The 23,625-nt window shown below is 43.8% G+C and overlaps 1 protein-coding gene across 3 annotated transcripts; it reads right to left on the bottom strand.

Moving 5' to 3' along the window:
- Window positions 1-576: 576 nt before the first annotated feature.
- Window positions 577-21,664, bottom strand: LOC129842838 (kelch-like ECH-associated protein 1B). 3 transcript variants are annotated; one of them, XM_055911511.1, is made up of 9 exons: window positions 21,510-21,664; window positions 11,429-12,874; window positions 10,472-10,573; window positions 9,144-9,389; window positions 7,350-7,646; window positions 6,279-6,658; window positions 4,203-4,408; window positions 3,741-3,917; window positions 577-2,762 (listed from the first exon to the last, which is right to left on the bottom strand). In XM_055911511.1, the coding sequence occupies exons 2-9, from the start codon at window positions 11,633-11,635 to the stop codon at window positions 2,485-2,487; spliced, it is 1,893 nt and encodes a 630-aa protein (XP_055767486.1). In that variant the 5' UTR covers window positions 11,636-12,874; window positions 21,510-21,664; the 3' UTR covers window positions 577-2,484. The 3 variants fall into 3 exon arrangements, with proteins under 3 accessions (XP_055767486.1, XP_055767484.1, XP_055767485.1); XM_055911509.1 differs by lacking the exon at window positions 21,510-21,664 and adding an exon at window positions 20,860-20,976; XM_055911510.1 differs by lacking the exon at window positions 21,510-21,664 and adding an exon at window positions 13,034-13,841.
- Window positions 21,665-23,625: the final 1,961 nt, after the last annotated feature.

Genomic DNA, 23,625 nt, shown 5'->3' with positions numbered 1-23,625 from the left:
TATAGAAGTCAATTAGAGAAGTGGAAAAAATCTTCCTTGGTGGTAAACGTTTTCGAAATCTAAAAGGCACAACCGAGATTCGAGACAATGTCTTAAGTAGCTGAGCATGTTAAGACTAACCTCCTGAAAGTGACAAACTGACAAGTTCTAATTTTCTTCAAAAACAACGATATATCGAAGGCATGCCTTTGAATTGACGGCTCGCACATGCGCAGTTTGGCGCGAGTAGAACGTTAGAACCGATTACGTGTTTCTGCACATGAATTTAGCGTGGTCTGTGATTTCTATTAGAGAAGCAGTTTCTGCCCATTGTCGTACTGTACCGTCTTTGTGTAGTCCCTGATCAGGGCCCGGTTTACCGAAAGTATCGTAAGGCCAAGTTCATCTTTGGTTCTAACGAACCGGATCCAGGTGCCTTTCTCTCAAAGCTAATTGGAGTATTGCTAAACTAGGCTCAGATCCCCCTCTATTCATTTTGATCGAAAAGGCAAAAACGTATCCTATATCAGCATTTTTAAATCAGACGCTGTGTGAATACGAGCCCAGAACTGGGATTTCGACAAACATATGCCACTGTTAAAATAAACATATTTTAATATACAATGTGTTTTGTACAGTGTTTGTTTGCTGAAAAATGTACAAAGCATTTCTTTAAATATTCTATTACATTTCTTTAACTACTAAGAAGAGGGGAAAAAGTCCCTTTCAAAAGAGGCAACCTTTCTTTACAAATGCAGGCATTCAACAGGCATGCCTAAATACAATGCATGCTTCTCATTAGCAGGAAAACAATATCAGAGTCCAATTTTAATACGAAGTCGTTGTAGTCAGTCAAAGCAAACAAGAAAAAAAAAGGACAAAATTAATAAATAAAAAACTTCAGCTCTTAAATTCTTCTGTACAAGACTCTATTGGAATATAATATCAATGTACAAAACATCACTTAAAAAAAACCTTTGTAGTTTAATTAAACCGCTGTTACAAATACATTTCTTTAAGTAGCCTGTACTAAATAGCACTCTATTCCCAATTTAGTTTTGGCAGGCTCCGGCCCACTGACATTCCTTCTCCATCGAGAGAGCAGCGGAATTCAATTCAGTGCGAGTCTCAGGAAATATTTAGTGCACTACTCTTGATAAGGGCCCATAGGGCTCTGGTCAAACATAGTGCACGATATAGGGAATAGGGTGCCATTTGGGACTCCACCCTTTTTTTTCTCTTCTTCCCATTTAGTGACATTATCAATGTGACTAAATGCACAACAATGGTCACTTGACCCGTGGTTTGGCCAGATGTGCGTACGAGTGTTAAAACCCAAAAGCAATCGCAGGGGGAGATTGGAGATATATTTGTGTGTAATGTTTTAAAATTAATTGACACTTCTTTGTCCTTATGGGCGGTCCTTGTGAGTTCCCTACTCTAAACACTTTTCAGTACATTCCCATCCCACATATTCTTTATGATTGGTTTGCGACGCTATTGAGCCGATAGTATCTAGACTCAGTCTTGGGGCTCTCTAGGCCTACTTCGACCACTGTAGGCTAAGTCTCCAACCCTCAGCCCGAGCACCAACGTGCTTTCTTGCCACCAGAGAGTGGTCTGTATACTGATGGTGGTAATCATGCCAGCAGGCATAGTAATGGCACTTATATTAGGAAAACCCTAAAATTCCCCATTTGTCCAGACTTTGCCAAAAGTACTACAGATGTAAGATCTTTCCTTTGAGCCAGTTTGCTACAGTAGGAAAATAATCCTGCAGCAACAGAAAATGTGAATTATAATTACTAAGGGCCATTTTTTGTGTAGGGTTGATCCATTTTTCATTAGGTAAAATCAAATCTAACATTTTTAAGTGGAAAATTCAAACTTTAGAAGCCTTTTTAAACCTTGAATGCACTACAAGTTTGCATTTACTGCTGTTCAGGAAAATTCTCAGCAAAAGGTACACTTTCTTGTTGTTTGAAGGTATGCAATGTTGTATATTTCTTCCCTTCCCAAAAATATTTGGTTTATCTGCACAGGCTGGTCTTGAAATAGAAAAAAAGTGACTACTAATTTAGTAGACAGAGGTTAGTTAGTAGCCTTTCAAATACATTGTACAGCCCTTTCTCCTCTTGGTGTAGACCAGGGAAACATTGGTCCAAGAGGAAGGTATAGTGCTACTGTGGTGGTATGGAGCACATAGAAGTAGATTTGAACAGATTAAACAATCTAGAACTCCTATTTCTATGACTTTGCCCATCTGCATTGTTATCGCAGGAACAGTGAGTGAATCAACGTGCTAGATCATAAACTATATACAATTTATCATTAAACAACTTGTCACATATGACTGAAGTTGTGTGAAACCAACATGGCTAGGGAGGGCCTCTGAGATCTTGTGTTTTTCAGAAGACCTGTGTTCCTGTCTTCTATTCAAGGCGGGGGCGCATTTCCATGGAAGACTGAAGAGGACTGAGCCAGGAATGGTGGAGAGCGTACGACTCAAGTCCCCTTGCCGAAGGCACCGTGTCTGGAGTTATGGTACGATCCAGAGTCCCCTCCTGTCCCTGAACACCCCAAACTAACACCCTCACAACCGCCAGTGACCTCCGTCCTCTCATGCTTCAGACACTGGGCCAGGTCCTTTTGGCAGGGCTCCATGGTAACGGCCACGCCCACGCCACTGCGGCCCGACATCATGCGGGTCACCTCCGACCACGTGTCCGTCTCCGGTTCATAACACTCCACGCTGTCCAGGAACGTGTTCCCGTCATAACCTCCTGTAGAACGGAGAGGAGAAGCACTCTTTAGGACATAGGATGGGATTTATAACACTTTTATAACATATGAGAATTGTATCTCAAATGTAAATAATAATACATGTATTTTATATAGGTCTTTTCATTACACGTTGAAATCGCAAAGTTGCTTTAAAAAAAACAACAACAATTTAACAAAAAAAATATATAGAAGGATCTGGTTGTTATTGGGCGATGGTCTTTCATCATGGGCAGTTCAGAAAGGTAGTATTATGGCCGGAGGAAGTATTGATGGAAAAGCCAGGCAGGGAGGTAGAGACATCTGACAGACAGGCCATGGAACTCTTCATCAAGTACCTCGTTGTCTGTCGATGCTCACAGCTCCTCCTCTCTACATCAGGCTGGATCATCCACTACTGAAATGTAGCACCCATCTGGGTCATGCTTAGGGGACTGTAAAAGCGCAAATAAGACCACCACACCTCAGCAGTAGTCCTGAATAGCGCCCTACGAGGCGAGCCTCTGCATCACCTCACGCCGCAGTCCACTTCCCTCTAGGAACCAGAGCAGGAGGCCAAAAAGCCAAGGCTGTTTACCAGGTGTTGCTGCTGCATCATTCAAAATGGAGCTAGCTGACAAATATAATGACTTGCCATAATCAGTCCTGTCCTCCCATGAGTCACCACCAGATACGTCTCTCAACAAATGATCAAAAATAAATAACAATGCAACAAAATAAATTAATAAAAACAATAAGATATGCTCTCTCTATGTCACTTCGACACTGGACAACTAAACGTGACCTAAACACTGTAGTACTAAATACTGCACATCATATGGGGGTTGATTCTGTCATAATGTATTAGCTAAAACAACATGGGTATTTGGGGCTCCAGGGCTTTGTTTACGGTGTTCAGAGAAAGAATTCTTCCCCCCCGAAGCAAATGACTCATAATTACGCTAAAGCATTGTTGCAGTGGAACCTTTTACAATACCCACCCAGTACATAGATCTTCCCATGGTGCGCGGTAACCCCCAGGGCAGAGCGCCGGTGCCTCATGGAGGCGGCAAAGCTCCAGGTGTCAGTCTCAACATCGTAGCGCTCCACTGTGTTCAGCTGGTTGGTGCCGTCGTAGCCCCCCAACACGTAGATACGGTTCCCCAGCGCACACACACCTGATGGGTCAAAGTTCATTATTAGAAGGGCCTTCTTGACATAGGTGGGACTTTAGGCCTACACACAGGTTTCACTCTGAATCTCCACCCTTCACCCAGAAAAGTGCATTTAAAATCAATTTGAAAACATTGGATTTGTGCAAGCATGGCTGGAGAGTCTCCACCATATTCCTGTCCATGCCTTTTAAATAAATTAAGGGGCGTGTAAGTACACACGTCGAGAGAAGGGTAGAGAATCAAACCGTAAATTCTGTCCAAAGTCAGTGTGCTCCCTTTGCTCCTTACCTGCCCCAGAGCGCACAGTGTTCATGGCAGCCATGCTCCTCCACTCATCCCTCTCTGGGTTATAACACTCTGAGGAGGAGAGGCGGTGTGTTCCGTCGAACCCGCCCACCGCGTACAGCAGCCGGTTGATGACCGCCACGCCCACCCCGATACGCCGCGTCAACATGGGGGCCACCAGGTGCCACTGGTCCCTGTCTGGGTCATACCTGAGTAGGAGGGGACAGACAGACACTGTCAGTCAAACACACTGACAAAACCTGCGGAGCAGGATAGAGATACACGCCCACAAAATCAACCAACTGGACTATATTCAGTGTGAGGTTGGAAAATCGTGACAAAGTCATTTCTTCCTGGTTTATTTTTAGGCACAAACAACAAATACTTTCCTTGAGATAAAAAAATATGTCCTGTATATAAACGCAGCAAAAAATGAAACGTCCTCTCTCTGTCAACTGCGCTTATTTTCAGCAAACTTGACATGTGTAAATATTTGTATGAACATAACAAGATTCAGCAACTGAGACAAACTGAACAAGTTCCACAGACATGTGACTAACAGAAATGGAATAATGTGTCCCTGAACAAAGGGGGGGTCAAAATCAAAAGTTACAGTCAGTATCTGGTATGGCCACCAGCTGCATTAAGTACTGCAGTGCATCTCCTCCTCATGGACTGCACCAGATTTGCCAGTTCTTGCTGTGAGATGTTACCCCACTCTTCCACCAAGGCACCTGCAAGTTCGCGGATATTTCTGGGGGGAAATGGCCCTAGCTCTCACCCGCCGATCCAACATGTCCCAGACGTGCTCAATGGGATTGAGATCCGGGCTCTTCGTTGGCCATGGTCAACAATGACATTCCTGTCTTGCAGGAAATCACGCACAGAACGAGCAGTATGGCTGGTGACATTGTCATGATGGAGGGTCATCTCAGGATGAGCCTGCAGGAAGGGTACCACATGAGGGAGGAGGATGTCTTCCCTGTAACGCACAGCGTTGAGACTGCCTGCAATGACAACAAGTGCAGTCCGATGATGCTGTGACACACCGCCCCAAACCATGATGGACCCTCCACCTCCAAATCGATCCCGCTCCAGAGTACAGGCCTTGGTGTAACGCTCATTCCTTCGACGATAAACGCGAATCTGACCATCACGCCTGGTGAGACAAAACCGTGACTTGTCAGTAAAGAGCACTTTTTGCCAGTCCTGTCTGGTCCAGCGACAGTGGGTTTGTGCCCATAGGCAACGTTGTTGCCGGTGGTGTCTGGCGAGGACCTGCCTTACAACAGGCCTACAAGCCCTCAGTCCAGCCTCTCTCAGCCTATTGCGGACAGTCTGAGCACTGATGGAGGGATTGTGCGTTCCTGGTGTAACTCGGGCAGTTGCCATCCTGTACCTGTCCTGCATGTGTGATGTTCAGATGTACCGACCCTGTGCAGGAGTTGTTACACATGGTCTGCCACTGCGAGGATGATCAGCTGTCCATCCTGTCTCCCTGTAGCGCTGTCTTAGGCGTTTCACAGTACGGACATTGCAATTTATTGCCCTGGCCACATCTGTAGTCCTCGTGCCTCTTTGCAGCATGCCTAAGGCACATTCACGCAGATGAGCAGGAACCCTGGGCATCTTTCTTTTGGTGTTTTTCAGAGTCAGTAGAAAGGCCTCTTTAGTGTCCTACATTTTCATAACTGTGACCTTAATTGCCTACCGTCTGTAAGCTGTTAGTCTTAATGACCGTTCCACATGTGCATGTTCATTAATTGTTTATGGTTCATTGAACAAGCATGGGAAACAGTGTTTAAACCTTTTACAATGAAGATCTGTGAAGTTATTTGGATTTTTACAAATTATCTTTGAAAGACAGGGTCCTGAAAAAGGGACGTTTCTTTTTTTTGCTGAGTTTACTTCCTTGTATAACATCACTTTTCTCCGGACAGAAAATACCAAGTCCTATGGCGCAAAGGGCACTGTTCCAATCCTACATACCCAACCAATCATAACCCCAACCTAAGGACATAAAAACGCAACTCCAGCTCCCTTCATCAAACCTCCAAATCAGATCTCAGTTCTACGAACCTCTCCACGCTGTTATGATGAATACATCCATGCGACCCTCCGACAGCATAGATCATCCCGTCAATCACCCCCACTCCTATTCTGTTCCTGGGTACACTCATGGGAGCACAAGGCAACCAGCAGTTGTTCATGGGATTATAACAATCCAACGTGTTTGAGTCCATATTCCCGTCAGGAGCGTTGTTCCTTCCTCCGACAGCGTAGAACAGCCCAGAGATGACCACGGCAGCCAGGCCACTCCGGGGGACCTGAAGGTCAGCTAGCCTCAGCCAGGCCCCAGTACAGGGGTTGTAGGCTTCCAGATAAGACAGGGACTGACGGAAGTATCCCCCTGCCGTGTAGATGAGCTGGGGCACTTTGGGCGTGCGGCACGAGATCACCTAGGAGGACCACATAAATGTATCAATCAATTGATCCATCAGGAGATTACCTTGGAGAAAAATACGTTGTAAATATTTTTGATATTTTTTTTTATCCCCTTTTTTGCCTCCCAATGTCAATTCTGATCTTGTCTCATCGCTGCAACTCCCCAACGTGCTCTGGAGAGGCAAAGGTCGATGACCTGCCAAACCACGCTCCTTAACACCCGCCCGCTTACAACACCCACCCGCCCGGAAATCAGCTTCACCAATGTGTCGGAGGAAACACTGTTCAACTTACGACCGAAGTCAGCCTGCAGGCGCCCGGCCTGCCACAAGGAGAGAGCAATGAGCCAAGTAAAGCCCCCGGCCAAACCCTCCCCTAACCTGGACGACGCTGGGCCAATTGTGCGGCATCCTATGGGACTCCCGGTCACGGCCGGTTGTGACACAGCCTGGGATTGAACCCGGGTCTGTAGTGACGCCTCAAGCACTGCGTTGCAGTGCCTTAGACCGCTGCGCCACTCGGGAGGCCGGCTTTGCAGTTTTTTAAAACTTTATTTAATCAAGGTTCTTGGCATCAGTATTGGACGTTAAGTGCTAGATACAGCAGCAAGGTCATTGAAGCACATCAGAAACAATGGAGGGTGGAACTTTTGAACTTTAACTGTAAACATTTTATTTTACACAAAATACCAACCAACCATCTCACCTTGGTGGGCTTGTGGAGGGTGAGGTCCTGGAAGATCTGAGCCAGGTAGTCTTTACACTGGTCGTCCCACTCCAGAGACTGCAGCTGGGCTTGGAGGAAGTGTGGGGTAAGGGAGTGGCACCGCACGGCCTGGAGCAGGGCCTGGACGTAGGGCCGCCGGTTCTCCCGGTCGTACCGGACCCACGCCACACAAGCCTGAAAGACCACCGACTCACAGCGCACGTTGAGTTCGTCGCGGCTGATGAGAGTGACCAGCTGGCATTGGGAGAGGTTGAAGAACTCCTCCTGGGTCGCCACCTACGGGTGAGGAGGAGGAAAAGAGACTGTTCTAAGAAAAGCATCACTTGGTTGCCGGTCTAAAATGAAGTCATGGAGAATAACCAGGAATTATTGGATATGGTGCCTGGGCAATTGTTAGGCTTCTAGAATTAAAAAGCGGAGTAACGAAGCATTTTGAAAACATTTTTATTCAATGGAGTACACTGAATCACACAGTACACCTTTGGTATTCATCTTATTATGACTCATGATCATTCTTTTGGTTGTGTGTGTGTGTGTGTGTATGTATGTGTGTGTGTGAGAGAGAGAGAGAGAGAGAGATAGTGATCTTTGCAGAATATATATAAGACATCTCTCCCTGTTAACCAGCCAGCCAACCAGCTCTTCCATGGAAACAGTTTCAGTCTGACTCCCTGTGAAGTTATGCAGACTGACTGCCTGTACATTGAACATACAGGTAAACCCCCATGAGCCCGCCCACACAACGCTCTGATTCCACACGACTCACCCAACTCACGCACAAAACTAACCCAACACACACTCACCTAACCCACACCACACAATAGTACGATTATTCATGTTGAGTGTTCACCAAGGGCCAAAGCAGAACAGAAACGAAGATGGTGTACAGTAACAGCTGAGACTATTTGCTCAGTGATGACAAACTGTGGTGCAGGTGGTGGTGCTCCACCCTAGCAAAGCCTTGACGTTTCCCTTAACTAAACACAGCGAGTCACTTGAGGAAACGGTCTATGGCTTTTCAAAGACACCAATTACAGGAAGGGACTACAGATCTGAGAAAAGCCATTCATCTGTATAGCAGCTGAATGGCCTGACGGTGACGGTGAAACTAACGATAAGGTGGACTGAATGACTCATCCATATCAAATGAAGATAAGGAGAGACGCACAGTATCTGCTTGAATTATTTCAACTGATCGGAGTCAGGCGACGTGGTCATTTCCTGGGAAAACCCATAGGACATATCGAAAGGTCAAGGAGCAAAGTGTCATGGTGAAACACTTCGTACCATCAACAGTGAGCATGCTCTGGATACTGAACTTTTCCAACTCGCGGGGAGAAAAGAGACTATCATTCTCCCCGAAGTGTGTACTTGTTCACTCCCCTCATGAGTTTAAAAGGATTCTACCTCTATGGTTTGGAGAATCGCAAAACCCAAAAAACGAGGTTAGGCAAAGCTGATCCTGAATCAGTTATGAGGGGGGAAAGCTAACTGGATGTGTGTGTTTTAAAAGGATACTTCGGGATGTTGGTGATGAAGCTTGTTATCTACATCCCCAGAGTCAGATGAACTCGTGGATACCATTGCATGCCTCTGTGTCCAGTATGAAGGATATTAGAGGTCATAACATGCTTGTTAGCATTGGCTTGCGAAACTACCTCCAACTTCCTTCATACTAGATGCAGAGACATAAAAATAGTATCCGTGAGGTCATCCGACCCTGGGGAAGTAGATATTTGCTAAAACCCAGAAGACAGTATCTACACCACATACCTGGCTGAAGTTCATGTAGATATATTCCCGAGCTTTCTGATGGAGCTCCGTGCAGCTGATCTGCTCGGCGAAGCTGGCTATGCCGATGGCGTTGCTAGGGTCCAGCTGCGTAACCAGGAAGTCGCAGCAGGCCTTGACCACGCTGTCGATCTGGTACATGACGGCGCCGTTCATGACGTGGATCACACACTTCTCCCCCACAGAGATGCTGGCCGTGTAGGCAAACTCTATCAACCTGCCCATCACCTGAGAGAGAGAAGGAGGGATGTGGAGAGAGAGAAGGAGGGATGTGGAGAGAGAGAAGGAGGGATGTGGAGAGAGAGAAGGAGGGATGTGGAGAGAGAGAAGGAGGGATGTGGAGAGAGAGGAGGGATTTGCAGAGAGAGAAAGGAAGAGAAAAGATTGGAGATGGAGAGAAGAGATGGGACAGATGGAAAAGAGAGTGGAGGGCAGGTGAGAGAGAATGAGACGAGAGTAGTTAGAACAGTTAGAAGAGACAGGAAGACAGAAAGGGGTTGATTAATTTACATCATTATTGTTGCATGAGGGTCCAGACTGACACAATCTGCCTCAATACTGAGGAACTACAATCTGCCTCAATACTGAGGAACTACACAATCAAATAAAACCCACCGAATCAAATTGTATTTGTCACATGCGTGAAATGCTTAGCCACGAGCCCTTTCCCAACAATGCAGAGTTAAAAAGTAAGACAATCGCAAACAAAAATAGTAACACAATAAATACTATCAAAGCCGTGGCAGTGTGGCACAGTTCTGAGCCTATGACAGAGAGCAGTCAGAGAGCTGCTGGTTTATCAGTTCCCTCATTAGTCAACATGGCTAATCCTGCACTCTCTGTAAGCTTGGTGTGTCTGCGTGCCTAAAGGCAGCGGCATGATTACGATCTCTCGGGGCTAACTCAGTACGCACCAGCTGGAACAAAGAAGCCAGCGATAAAAGCAGGTGCGAGCGCGTATTTTTACCACGGAAATACAACTGTCTTTCTTATGGAGTCAATCTTTGGTCCCTCGTAGGAAAACGTGGAGTTGACTGCCTTCCTATCCTGAATGCAACGTGGATAATTACAACTGGGATTTCTAAAAGTCTAGCTCTACTGACACGCCTGGATGAAAGGCGGTCTTCCCACCCTCCTACTTACGCAGGTCTCCCTCATCTATCCAGTGTTCACTACTATTACTCACCGATTCTCACATGAAAATACAGTTGGTTTCAGTAGAATTGGTTAACACTTTACTTTAGGCCAACAGCTAGAAAGGTTTATTACATGCCTGTGGCAAGTCTTATGAAATGTGTTGTAACACTCACCCGGGGGTGTATCCCCTCGATGGGCACCACCTCCATCCCACACTCCTTCAGGCCGTTGGTGAACATGGCTCTGAAGACCGGAGAGGACGATGCCAGCACCACCTGTAGACGTGAACCGTCAGCTTGATATCTCAAACATAGAAAAGTAGGGTTCCTACCGTGTACTAACAATTCAATGAAGCAATATATCTGTTAATCAACTTTTCCAATGTGTTATGAGATTCCCTGAGATCACCGTGCACTCCTCTTTCACAAGACGGTTTTAAAGGTCCCCTGAAATCACTAGCATAACCATTTTATTTATATATATTTTGTTGGTTTTTTAAGGTCAAGTGCTGTCAAAAACATAATTTTCCTGTTTTATATACATTTCCACACTGAAGTTGGAATAATACTGTGAAATTGTGAAAATTATGATAATGCCCTTTTAGTGTAAGAGCTGTTTGATGGAGTTTTGGCCTGCCTGGTGACATCACATTAACAGACCAATAAGAAAGAGAGTTCCAAACCTTTCTGCAAATAACAGCTAATTTTCAGTTTTCCCCTCCCCATTCAGATTACTCCCAGACAGTCCTATCAAAATTCTTGCTTGAGAAATTGCTCTTTGCTAGGAAGCTATTATTGTTTATTATTTACAATTTTAATTGAAAACAATCACAGTAAGGTCCTTAATTGTTACCCCGAAACGATTTGAGATTAAAACAGCTGCATTGGAGCTTTAAAGATCGGAGTGCCGAACATAATTTTTTCCCAACATTTGGGGGGGGGGGGGTGGGGGTTTTCACAGAGAGAAACGTGTTAGAAACAAATCTGGGGATAGACAAAGCATGAGGACTAGAAGAGAGGGGCACAGACCCCCCTGTCGCCAAGGGGGCACGAGTAGTCCGAAGTCAGGAGCATTACCGCTACACCAGACTCCCTCCACAGCATAACCGTTATTGACACAATGCTACACACCTTGTGTGCCACGAAGTCCACGGCCTCTAGGTCGTTGTAGCACACGCGAAGCGTCACGTCGCACAGCTGGCCGTCCAGCCGCAGCTCGTTCATGATGGCAAAGGCGGCCGCCGTGTGGCTCTCCAGAGTGTAACTGAAGACGCGGTGGCCGTTGCGCGTCGACGGCGTCACCACCGCCTTGCACTCCGTCGGGCACTCATTAGACATCCTGACTGACCAAGGATCCGTCCTGGTGCTTCCGTTGAAGCTGTGACAACAACTAAGAACAGTGTTGGGAGTGACTACTGCCAGACATCCTTGCTCACTGAGGGGCAAGGAGACACAAGGGAAATGTTGAAAACTGGAGGAGCTAGGGAGGGATTGTAGAAGGCTAGGACCCTTTTCCTAGGGTCTTTGTTTTTTTGGTTGAATGTATGTCTGTGACTAGAGAGTTCAGAGAGTACCAAATCGGCTTTCTTAGAAAAGGTTCGAAAGACGGTTTCTTAGCCCTTACTCCTCAATTCCAGCCATTGTGTCTATAAGAGTTTTTCGTACAGTCTTACTTATTCCACAAGCCCAGCCATAGTGCACATTCAAGTGCTATTGTAAAACAAACCAAAAATACTTCTACATGAACTGCCAGTCATGGTTATGCATGTTATAACCAGGCCAATCGTAATCCACCACGATTTATGGCATCATTCAAACCAGTGTTCTAGATTCTCTCCCACCTGCCCTTGAGTAAACTTCTCTTCTCTTTTAATTAAAGGAAAATCAAGATGTATGGTCTTTACGGCAGGAAGTATGCAGCAAGTCTGAAAAGACGCAGTAGGGAAATTACTGTTATTCACGTCCGCTTGTTGATATGTTTTTCTCCTAAAGGGGAACTTTCTGAACAAAGGAGAGAGTCAGCAACAGTCAGAAAAACAGACAGGTGTGTCTAGTACTCTGACATCTTCTCTCAAGTCCAACTACTCCGTTCAGAAGTTGTCTTTTTTTTAAGTGAAGTTATTTCAAGCATCCACAGGAAATCAATTTCCAACTGAAAAATGTTTTGCCTGCGAAGATAAGCGATCGCAGGTCAAAACTTGCTTATTCATTTTTCGCTCTGAGGCCCAAAAAACAGACACTGATATACTACTGCATCTTAAATGGTGGTCATAATTATAATCAGGACTTAGCTCATGGAGCTAGCTCCACTTCTGCCCGGAGTTGGGTGGAAGAGGGACAAGGATAGGGTAGTAGAGGGGTGTAAACTCCTAGACTCTGTAGAGAGAAAAAAAGAGCAGGTGCCAAAAATGTCGTCAGCGTAAGCTAGCAGCCCTGAGGATTCAGGAATGAGGGGGGGCTCAGTTTAGTTTGGTTGATCAGTTGCTCCACTCTAGAAGCTTTCCCAGAAGTCGCCCCGCTCTGGAATCTCAAATTGCACTGTTGTATTTACTGGGAAGGTCTGGGCGCCGTTGGCAACTAGAAGAGAAGAGAGAAAAGACAGGACAGTTAGGTGTTAGGGTGGATAGGGTTTATCTAATAGTGATGGGGGAAAGAAATCAATACATTTACATATCGGGATATACTTTATCATACTGACAATATTTAAATAATATTTTTTGCGCTAGTTGGCTGTACCTGCACCAAAATGTCCGCATTTTCCCTTCATAGCTTGCTCACCATCTTCCTTTAATTTGTTTTTAGCACTTATTTCCATGTCTGATCAAAACAGATAGCAGTCTGGAGCTAGAACTTTCATTTTCGAGAGTGATTTAGCATGTTATATGACAAGCGAATGACTCAGCTAAATAACATCCCGAAGCCATCCAACCTCAATCACTCCAGTCAGAACAAAGGACTGTCCTAGAACAGAAAGAGATATACAACTTAGATAGATATACCTTTAATTAAGGTAATCAGAGTTTACAGTCACACCCATGAATCCTCTTGGGAGGGGTCACGGTTTCTCTTAGTCACTGTGACTAGAGCCAACGTGCTTTTAGACAACATCACAGCTCTAGGAGAGCTTGGGTGTCTCCAAAGATTCCACACAAGGGAATGCAGAGTCCCCCCCTCCCACCAGACCTGGGTTCAAATACCATTAGAAATCATTTCAAATACTGCATCTGTGCTTGATTGAGCGTACCTGCTGCAATGGAACCAATAGAGACGTCTCAAAAGTGCAAACCCCACCCATCTGGCTCTTCAGGCAGACTAGCGCAAATGCTCAACGTATTTGAAAGATTTGTAAAAGAGTCTGAACCCAGGTCTGGCGGGGAGTGGGTAAGATAGCCCAACCACTAGTCGAGAGTCTGATCCCAGTGATGTACTGAGGAAGACAGAGTGAGTGACTTAAATTAGGACAGAATTGAATTAGTCATCGTGACTGAGTGTTTTTTTCTCCCTGGACTGTCCTGTGACCAATCTGGCTACAGCAGTGGAGAGTAGGAAAATAGCCTCTCTCTCTCTCTCTCTCTCACACACACACACACACACACACACACACACACTCAAATAAGTAAGCTACAGGCTATACAGGTGTTAAGCCTGTTCATTCACAACTAGGCCAATACAAAAGTCACTATAGAGAGTCATAGTTACTCAGCAACAATTGTTATCGTGTTATTGCAGCTGCTCTGGCCTGAGTGGGTAACATAACTGCAATGTTACGTTTTGTACATAATGATTACCTGTACAAGTAGATAAGAGAACTGACTGGCTGAACTGAAGGGCTGGAGGACAAGTTATATGTCCAACCTGTTCTACATGCCTCCCAAATGGCACCCTATTCCCTATATAGTGCACTACTTTTGACCAGGGCTTATAGGACTCTAGTAGTAGTGCACTATGTAAACTCTTAGAAAAGAAGGTGCCATCTAGAACCTAAAAGGCTTCTTCGACTGTCCGCATAAGAGAACACTTTGAAGAACCCTTGTTGGTTCCATGTATAACCATGTTGGGTTCCATGTATTGCTCTCTGTGGAAAGAGAGCTACATGAAACCCAAAACGGTTATACTTGGAACCAAAAGTGTTCTACCTGGAACCAAAAACAGGTTATCTTATGGGGACAGCCGAATGACCCTTTTGGAACTCTTAGGGAATAGGGTGCCATTTGGGTGCAACCTTAGTTGTATGGTCTGCCTACCTACAGTTCTATCTAGGTAATTATACTACCCTCCCTCTATATTACATGAAATCCTGTACAACTCTCTGAAGTGAAACCAAGATTAGACTAATATTATGTGGTTGGACCATTCTCTGTAAAGAAGACAATGCTTACATTGGACACTGATATATTATTACAGTGTGTAGGCATAACTAAAGTCAAGTTGGGCCATTCCTACAATGCAGTGCCTTTTGGACCTCGTAACTTTGGAAAAAAGTTCAGAAAAAAGGACTTTTGACTTTCAGATAAACATATTGGTCAAGCTCAGGCACTTAATTATCATTTTTTAACCGGTTAGGCGCATAATCCTAACAGGGTGGAACCTAACCGGGTGGAAATGTTGAGCCTAAATTAGCCATCGCACTGTGAGTGAGCAAGATTGAGCTAAAATGACTTCTACTTCTCTATCAAATATATTTTAAGCTTTTGAAATGTGGTAAATTCTCTCTATAATTTAGCCTAACAGGGTGGACATTTATGAGTTGGACATACAGACTAACATGAAACATGGACAAATAGATCCAACTGGGTGTTTATATTTATTTAGCTTTGTTGTTTTCTCACCAAATAAATTAAGGGGTTGTTTTCTTAAATGGAGAATTACAACAAACTATATCAGGGATACACAGACAATCTTTAATAAAATAATTATGAAAAAAACATTGTTGAGAGAATTTAACTAGGACTATAAAATAATGAAGAAAGAAATTATTTTATGGCTTATATTTATTGTGGAAGTTGACAAATAACACCCAGAGACATGGCAAAACACCTACATCCACTAAGAAACCAGTTCCAAAGCATTACAATTCAGTTTTAATATGCATATTTTTGTGTTTAAGGTAAAAGGACACCTGACCTTATATTTAAATCCTTTTGGATTCCACATTTTACACTAAAGAAGAAGTGATATTTCCTGGGGTAAGAAAAGGCACTGCATTGTAGGAATGTATAGTTACCCATTATAGCTTAACGAGGAGATGTGAGAGTTGTAGCTTAACTAGGAAATATAGCTTAACGAGGAGATGTAGGAGTTGTAGCTTAACGAGGAGATGTAGGAGTTGTAGCTTAACGAGGAGATGTAGGAGTTGTAGCTTAACGAGGAATCTAGGTATAACTCCTACATGTAGGCTACACAGCAGCAGTAGTAGGCCTAGTGGTAAGTAGACCTATATTGTGTCTTTGTTGTGTGAAATCTCATGGAAGGCCTATCCCTCACAGTTCCTTGGGAAAGAAATGTCACAGTTTAATAGTAGCCTGTTGCTCACTGACTCTGACAACTCACATAGTGTACTCATCATGGAAGAACTCACACCCTCAACTAGCGGAGTTTACTCAACGATGATATATACACTGAGTGCACAACACATTAAGAACACCTTAATATTGATTTGCCCGTTTGCCCTCAGAACAGCCATAATTTGTCGAAGCAAGGTGTCAAAAGTGTTCCACAGGATGCTGGCCCATGTTGACAAAACTGTGAGAAGCATTGGAGTCAAGTTGGCTGGATGTCCTTTGGGTGGTGGACCATTCTTAATACACACGGGAAACTGTTGAGCGTGAAAAACCCAACAGCATTGCAGTTCTTGACACAAACCTACTACCATACCCCGTTCAAAGGCACTTAAATCTTTTGGTCTTGCCCATTCACCCTCTGAATGTCACACATACACAACAATCCATGTCTCAATTGTCTCAAAGCTTAAATATGCTTCTGGTCTTTAACCTTCATCTACACTGACTGAAGTGGATTTAACAAGCAACATCAGCCTCCCGGGTGGCGCAGTGGTCTAGGGCACTGCATCGCAGTGCTAACTGCGCCACCAGAGTCTCTGGGTTCGCGCCCAGGCTCTGTCGCAGCCGGCCGCGACCGGGAGGTCCGTGGGGCGACGCACAATTGGCATAGCGTCGTCCGGGGTAGGGAGGGTTTGGCCGGTAGGGATATCCTTGTCTCATCGCGCTCCAGCGACTCCTGTGGCGGGCCGGGCGCAGTGCGCGCCAACCAAGGGGGCCAGGTACACGGTGTTTCCTCCGACACATTGGTGCGGCTGGCTTCCGGGTTGGAGGCGCGCTGTGTTAAGAAGCAGTACGGCTGGTTGGGTTGTGCTTCGGAGGACGCATGGCTTTCGACCTTCGTCTCTCCCGAGCCCGTACGGGAGTTGTAGCGAGGAGACAAGGTAGTAATTACTAGCGATTGGATACCACGAAAATTGGGGAGAAAATGGGATAAAAATTAAAATATATATATATTTTTTTTAAACAAGCAACATCAATATGGGATCATAGTTTTCACCTGGTCCATCTGTCGTGGAAAGAGCAGGTGCTCTTAATGTTTTGTACACTCAGTGTACATCTCGATGGAGTTTAGACGAGTGTAGGTGGACTGTAGGCTACCTCCAACTACATCGAGCCACCATCAGTCGATACTTGTAAAAATGTCAATTCTTTAATTCTTTCCTTGAACCTATGTTTGTTCTGTGTAGCTGCAAGCTTTTCTTTGTTTACTAAAATCTGTATTTTTTGATAAAAGTAGCATTTTACATGAACCCTGTCAAGGGAGCTATTTGTTAACTGAGAAGGAGCAGCCCATCATGGCAGGACAGACTTTCAGTTTTGGAAGCGGGCGTAGAGATTGCAATTTTATCAAAATATGCATTCTAAATTCAACTGACAACTCTATTACAATCAGGACAAGCACAGGTACACAGTTAGCGTTAAAGAATGGATATTTATAAAAGTATTGTGTGGTGGTGCATGCTTGAAGTCGTAACTTCATACTCCATTGAAAAACTGGATTACGGGGTGCAATTTGACAGACTTCACATAAAATTACGTTTTTAATCAAAAACAACAGATTTCAGCACCCAAAGAAAAGCCTGCAGTTACAAAGGACAAACATATGCCGCGTTCACGTGCTAGTCGGAACTAGGAAACTCTACAATTTCCTGACTTGTTAACTGGTTGTAGTTATACACGTGCCGCGTTCAAGCAGTTAACAAGTCGGAAATGTCAGTTTCTTTGATCCGACTAGCACAAGAACGCAGCAATAGGTACAAGGGAAAACATTAAAGGGATAGTTTACCCAAATTATAAAATGACACAATGGTTTCCTTACCCTGTAAGCAGTCTATGGACAAGTTATGACAGCAATTCATGCTTCGGTTTAGTTTCCCTGGCACTGGTTCCACATGCTAACGTTTCAGTATTTGTGGCACAAATCCCATTCACATCATGGGAAAATATCTCAAATTGATTGTGAAGCTCAACAAAGTCACTTATAAATGATTTGAATATTATGCGCAGAAAAAGCTAATATCGGTCCCATGACTTGTGGTGGTACCATAGAAATAGAATGAATAGAATGGGCGTCCCCATTCAAGTCATAATGGGTGGACTGGCAGCAGTGGCTGTCGGTGCCATTTAATATGAGGGAGGACGATTTTTTTTAATGAGCATAGCCTTATTTATATTACAGCATATTGGATGACTGCCATTCACATTCCATTCACCCAGCTCAATGTAACATTGATAGGTTTCGGTTACTACACAATACTCAAATTTCCCCTATACCCATCATGAGGTTGCTACAACCTAGTCTATGAATGAATGTTTACAACGTAGGTGCACAAGTTGAGAGAAAAATTTGAGTAATCAAGGTTACAGACATTGACACATTGAATACCGCCTTGCACTCTCTTGCCTGCATCTAGCTGATTTAGGGTGTAATCATTAGTCCAGCAGTTGCAAATGAGAGTTTCTATTGGAGAAATTCATGTGTTAAACCCATTTAGTTTGTTTCTGTTTAAGAAACGTTTATCAACAGAGTCGGCGGAATGAATACTCCCCTGACCACATGCAAACACAGTTCACTTTCATAGCAGCCACATACAATCAGCATGATCACTTTGCTTGTTAATTCCTTCTCACATCTTCGCGCTCTTCTCCTCTCAATTTTTCCCCTTTGTTTGTGGACTTCAGTGCACAACACATCAGCTGTCTGTGACCAGGCGGAAAAAACTTCCAACCCATCATAACAGCTACACACAGCCTACATCTTTGTCACCATATTAGCTAACATCATACTCATAAACAACATAGCTACTAGAACTAAAGCATAGTAATCGCTACAAATCATGCAGTACAGTCAGCAAGCAGTTTAGCAGTTACACCTGCCAGCTCCAGTGGCAATAAATTAATCAAACCAAAAGCTTAGCTTGACTTGGAAAAAAGTTTCAGTGTTGGATAGTCATAGCCTGCTAGCTAACATGGCATCCCTCTCTGTTCAAGCAATGTTTGAGTAGGCCAAACTATCTAGCTGCATTCGCTAACTAAGTAAGTGAAAGTGGAGAAAATACAATAAAATATAGTTAGCTCTTGCTTATTCATTTTTTAGGAAATGAAACTGTTCAAAAATTGTCTCTCTCTTTGAGTCAACTACTCACCACATTTTTGCACTGCAGTGTTAGCTAGCTGTAGTTTATGCTTCCAGTATCAGATTAATTATCTGATCCTTTGGGTGGACAACATGTCAGTTCATGCTTCAAGAGCTCTGATAGGTTGGAGGACCTCATCTGGAAGTTGTCATAATTACTGTATAAGTCTATGGAAGGGGGTGAGAACCATGAGTCTCCTAGGTTTTGTATTGAAGTCAATGTACCTAGAGGAGGATGGAAACTAGCTGTCCTCCGGTTACACCATGGCGCTACTCTACAGAGTGCTGTTGAGGATACTGCAGACCTTCATTGCAAAACAATGTGTTTTAATCCATTTACGTGAATATATTTAGTATAGTGTTATCTAAAAAGGTTACCTTTAATGTTTCGGTATTTTTATGAAATTCACTCCTGAGGAGCCTCCACTAACTGTCACATTTTGAGTGTACCCACGCTTAGGCTTAAGATAGGAAGGTTAAGACAGACAATGGAGTCGCAATAATGCAGAGGGTCTACCGCTCTGAATCAACCATGGGACCAGCTCAAGCATAGTAGCTACGCTGCTTAGGCAGAACGCATGCGGTCTGAAGCAGATCATAAAGTTGGTGAAAAATTGTAATTGAAGCTAATGCAAGACTAAAAACATCTATCCAGCTAGTTAACATAATCTTCAACCTACACGTTAAGACAAAGGGGTTCTAATATCTCATAACTCTTTGCAATTTATGGGACCAGCTTTGTAAATTAGAAACTGTCCTCGTAGTCAATTTGTCTATAGGCTACACTCTTCTGGGCAGACCACGCTGGAACCCTGTATGGAAGATATCCCTGTTACAGGGATTTACACCACAGCTATCCCTCAACAGGCCTACAATCCCCGGCCTAAAGTGGACACTTTCTCCGCGCCAAATACGATAACGTTACTTAGCAAAGAACGACAATATGTTTCAATTTGATGTGCGACATGAGAGATACGCACTTGCAACAAAGTAGACTACAAAATTGCTGCATTGTCTGGGAAAATCTGTATTGTTGCTTAATCGGAGTTACAGTAGTAACTCGATCCCATAACTTTCTCGCGCTTCTTAAATAATTAATTGAGAAAGACATTGCACATTTTGACACTAGACGAAAGACAAACTGATCGTCTACCGGTAGCCTAACCGTTCCTAAACTATCTGAAACAATGCCCACCTGTATTAAAAACGAAGGCTTATTTCAAACAAGATTGATAAGAGACTGGCAATGCGCCTTTGCCAGTGACTCATCTTATCGCGGACTGTAACTAGCGCTGACTGTGATGAGGGAGCAAATTACGGAACTGCGTGTACCAAAACATGACCCAGAAGTCAAGAGTCCTTATGTAAACGGACATAAAGAAAGTGCTTACCGCGCAATTATATAGCACCGTATGATTTTGTTACAGATTTCAGACAAAGGGATGGCGATTTCCCAACAAATAGGCTACAGTGATACATTTAGCTTGCTTGGTGAGTCACACATGTAACAGTTATAGCTAAACACATTGAAGTGTTGGCATGCAACGACGTTAATACTTTACTACTCATTCACAACAAATATGACCATTAGGCAACCAATCGATGTACTATTAGTCTATAGCAACAAAACACCACGGCTATTAAAAGCAAACGCTGTGAAAAACAGTGTCAGACAATCAAAATTAGCTTCGCTGTCAGTAACTGCCTGGCATTATTGGTGTCGACTTGATTCGTGGAAAAAAAGGTTGCCGATTGGAATCGGAAACATCATTCATGAACATTAACATTCTCGCGACAAAATCACTAATATTATATATCTTCAAAATCAATCGTGATCGGCTTTCTTAATAGTAAAATAGACTCACATAGCTGAATAGTTCCATCGCTGTCTGTGCGCCACATAGGAACGGGGGAAAGCTGTAACTCACCATGACTAAGCATTGTACAAAACTGATTCTCGCTGCCAAAATAAGAGTGGGCCTCAATACGAGTCTGCTGGCCTCCATAGACAAGTATGAGCGGAGGGAGGGGACTTTTACGGAAGAGGAGTTCTTAGAATAAAGGATGCGGGACTAGTTCTGCAACGTTCTAAACGCGTTTCTGACAATCAAATATTGACAAAATTAGCCCAATTTTCTAAAAATATATATTAGAAAGCCGTATTCGAAGAGATTGTACAATCTGTTAAATAAATGTGTGTGCACTTTACAGAAATAAGGAAGACAGCTTTGAATGAAGTGCTGGCTATGCACTTTTCAATAAAACTGAGTTACAAGTTCACACAGAAACAAAGCACAGGGAAAACTGAATGAATCTGAATGATTCAGAATGAATAACAATAAACTACAGTAGATTGAATGAATGAAGCTAGCTTTTACACTGACAATGCATATATTTTTTTGAATGAATGACGTCATTCTGAAATAGACAGCTGTTCAGTTGAATAGGCCTATATGAAAATATACATTTAGTTACATTCAACAGCCCCATAATAACATATTATGATATGGCTCACCTGATATAGCTGACTTCATATTCCCATGGATTTGAACCTTTGGGTACATTTTCCATTCAATTTCACGATATGATTATTGTACAACTGGACACGTAATATATACTGCTTGTTCCAGGTGCGGAAGGTGCTGACACACCAATACATACATATTGTTCTCCCCTGGGCAGTGTTCTGCCTAGAGAAAATACGTAATTCCAGCAAGTGCTGTAAATTCCAGAACAGAGCCACAAGGTGGCACTGAAAGCTTAGCTTGTTATGCTGGGCACACACTACACTTACCCCATTTCCTTGTCCCAAATATTTTATTCCTCGCATCCTCAACCCCAGGACGTGGGTGCTCGCATTACACGATAACTTCCTAGTTGATCCTGCCTGGTGTTCTACAGATGGAATTGAAGGTGAAAACGTAATATGGACAACTGCATCCTCTCAACAGTTCCACCAATAAACCCCGACTATTTCTTCCATTTCTCTTCTTAAAATATAATTTTAAACCTAAACTTAACTACACCGCTAACCTTATACCTAACCCTAACCTTAAATTAACGCCACCAATATATTTTTTTTTTTTTCATGAATATTTATGATATAGCCAGTTTTGACTATCTGGCTGTTGTAACTAGTGACATCATGCGTGTTGTTGTTGCCATCCTCTTCGCCATCATGTGCTTATTGGCTATTGGCAGTAGTCGTTGTCCAATTGCGTCGTAGCACATGCTCATACTATAGTTGCAGACAATGAATGATCAGCTAGCGAAAATCAGATTTCCAACATTTTGATGCCATATTTCCAATTATATAAAAAACACTACATTACCAAAAGTATGTGGACACCGTGACACTTGCTTGTCAAACATCTCATTCCAAAATAATTGGCATTAATATGGAGTTGGTCCCCCCCTTAACTGCTATAACTGCCTTCACCCTTCAGGGAAGGCTATCCACTAGATGTTGGATCATTGCTGCGGGACTTGCTTCCATTCAGACACAAGAGCATTAGTGAGGTCAAGCTCTGATGTTGGGCAATTAGGCCTGGCTGCCAGTCAGCGTTCTAATTCATCATTAAGGTGTTCGATGGGGTTGAGGTCAGGGCTCTGTGCAGGCCAGTCAAGTTCTTCCACACTGATCTCGACAAACCATTTCTGTATGGACCTCTCTTTGCACAGGGGCATTGTCATGCTGTAACAGGAAAGGGCCTTCCTCAAACTGTTGCCACAAAATTGGAAGCGCAGAATAATCTAGAATGTAATTGTGTGCTGTAGCGATAACATTACCCTTCACTGGAACTAAGGGGCCTAGCTTGAACTTTGAAAAACAGCCCCAGACCATTATTCTTCCTCCACCAAAATGTACAGTTAGCACTATGCATTCGGGCAGGTAGCGTTTTCCTGGCATCCGTGAAACCCAGATTCATCTGTCGGACTCTGATGGTGAAGCGTGATTCATCACTCCAGAGAACGCGTTTCCACTGCTCCAGAGTCCAATGGCGGCGAGCTTCACACCATTCCAGCCGACGCTTGGCATTGCGTATGCTGATCGGCCATGGAAAACCATTTCATGAAGCTCCCGACAAACAGTTATTGTGCTGACGTTTCTTCCAGAGTCAGTTTGGAACTCGGTAGTGAGTGTTGCAATTGAGGACAGACAATGTTTACGTAATACACGCTTCAGCACTCGGCGGTCCCGTTTCTATGAGCCCTATCACTTTGCTGCTGAGCTGTTGTTGCTCATAGACGTTTCCACTTCCCAATAACAGCACTTACAGTTGACCGAGGCAGCTCTAGCAGGGCAGAAATTTGACGAACTGACTTGTTGGAAAGGTGGCATGCTATGACGATGCCACATTGAAAGGCCATTCTTCAGTAAGGCCATTTTTATTTTTATTTAACCTTTATTTAACTAGGCAAGTCAGTTAAAAGGACAAATTCTTATTTATAATGATGGCCAAGGAACAGTGGGTTAACTGTCTTGTTCAGGGGCAGAACGACAGATTTTTACCTTGTCAGCTTGGGGATTTGATCTAGCAACCTTTCGGTTATTGGCCCAACGCTCTAACCACTAGGCTACCTGTCAATGTTTGTCTATGGAGATTGCATGGCTGTGTGTTTGATTTTAT

Source organism: Salvelinus fontinalis, unplaced genomic scaffold (assembly GCF_029448725.1).
Source record: "Salvelinus fontinalis isolate EN_2023a unplaced genomic scaffold, ASM2944872v1 scaffold_0070, whole genome shotgun sequence".
Lineage (NCBI taxonomy): Eukaryota > Metazoa > Chordata > Actinopteri > Salmoniformes > Salmonidae > Salvelinus > Salvelinus fontinalis.
This window is presented reverse-complemented; position numbering and strand designations above follow the sequence as displayed.

Coding starts and splice junctions, on each gene's coding strand:
- LOC129842838 (XM_055911511.1), bottom strand. CDS start 11,635: ATGTCTAATGAGTGCCCGACGGAGTGCAAGGCGGTGGTGACGCCGTCG. Junction 3,918..4,202: donor CACTGTGCGCTCTGGGGCAG/GTAAGGAGCAAA, acceptor TTGACCCATCAG/GTGTGTGTGCGCTGGGGAAC. Junction 2,763..3,740: donor TGGGAAGATCTATGTACTGG/GTGGGTATTGTA, acceptor TCCGTTCTACAG/GAGGTTATGACGGGAACACG.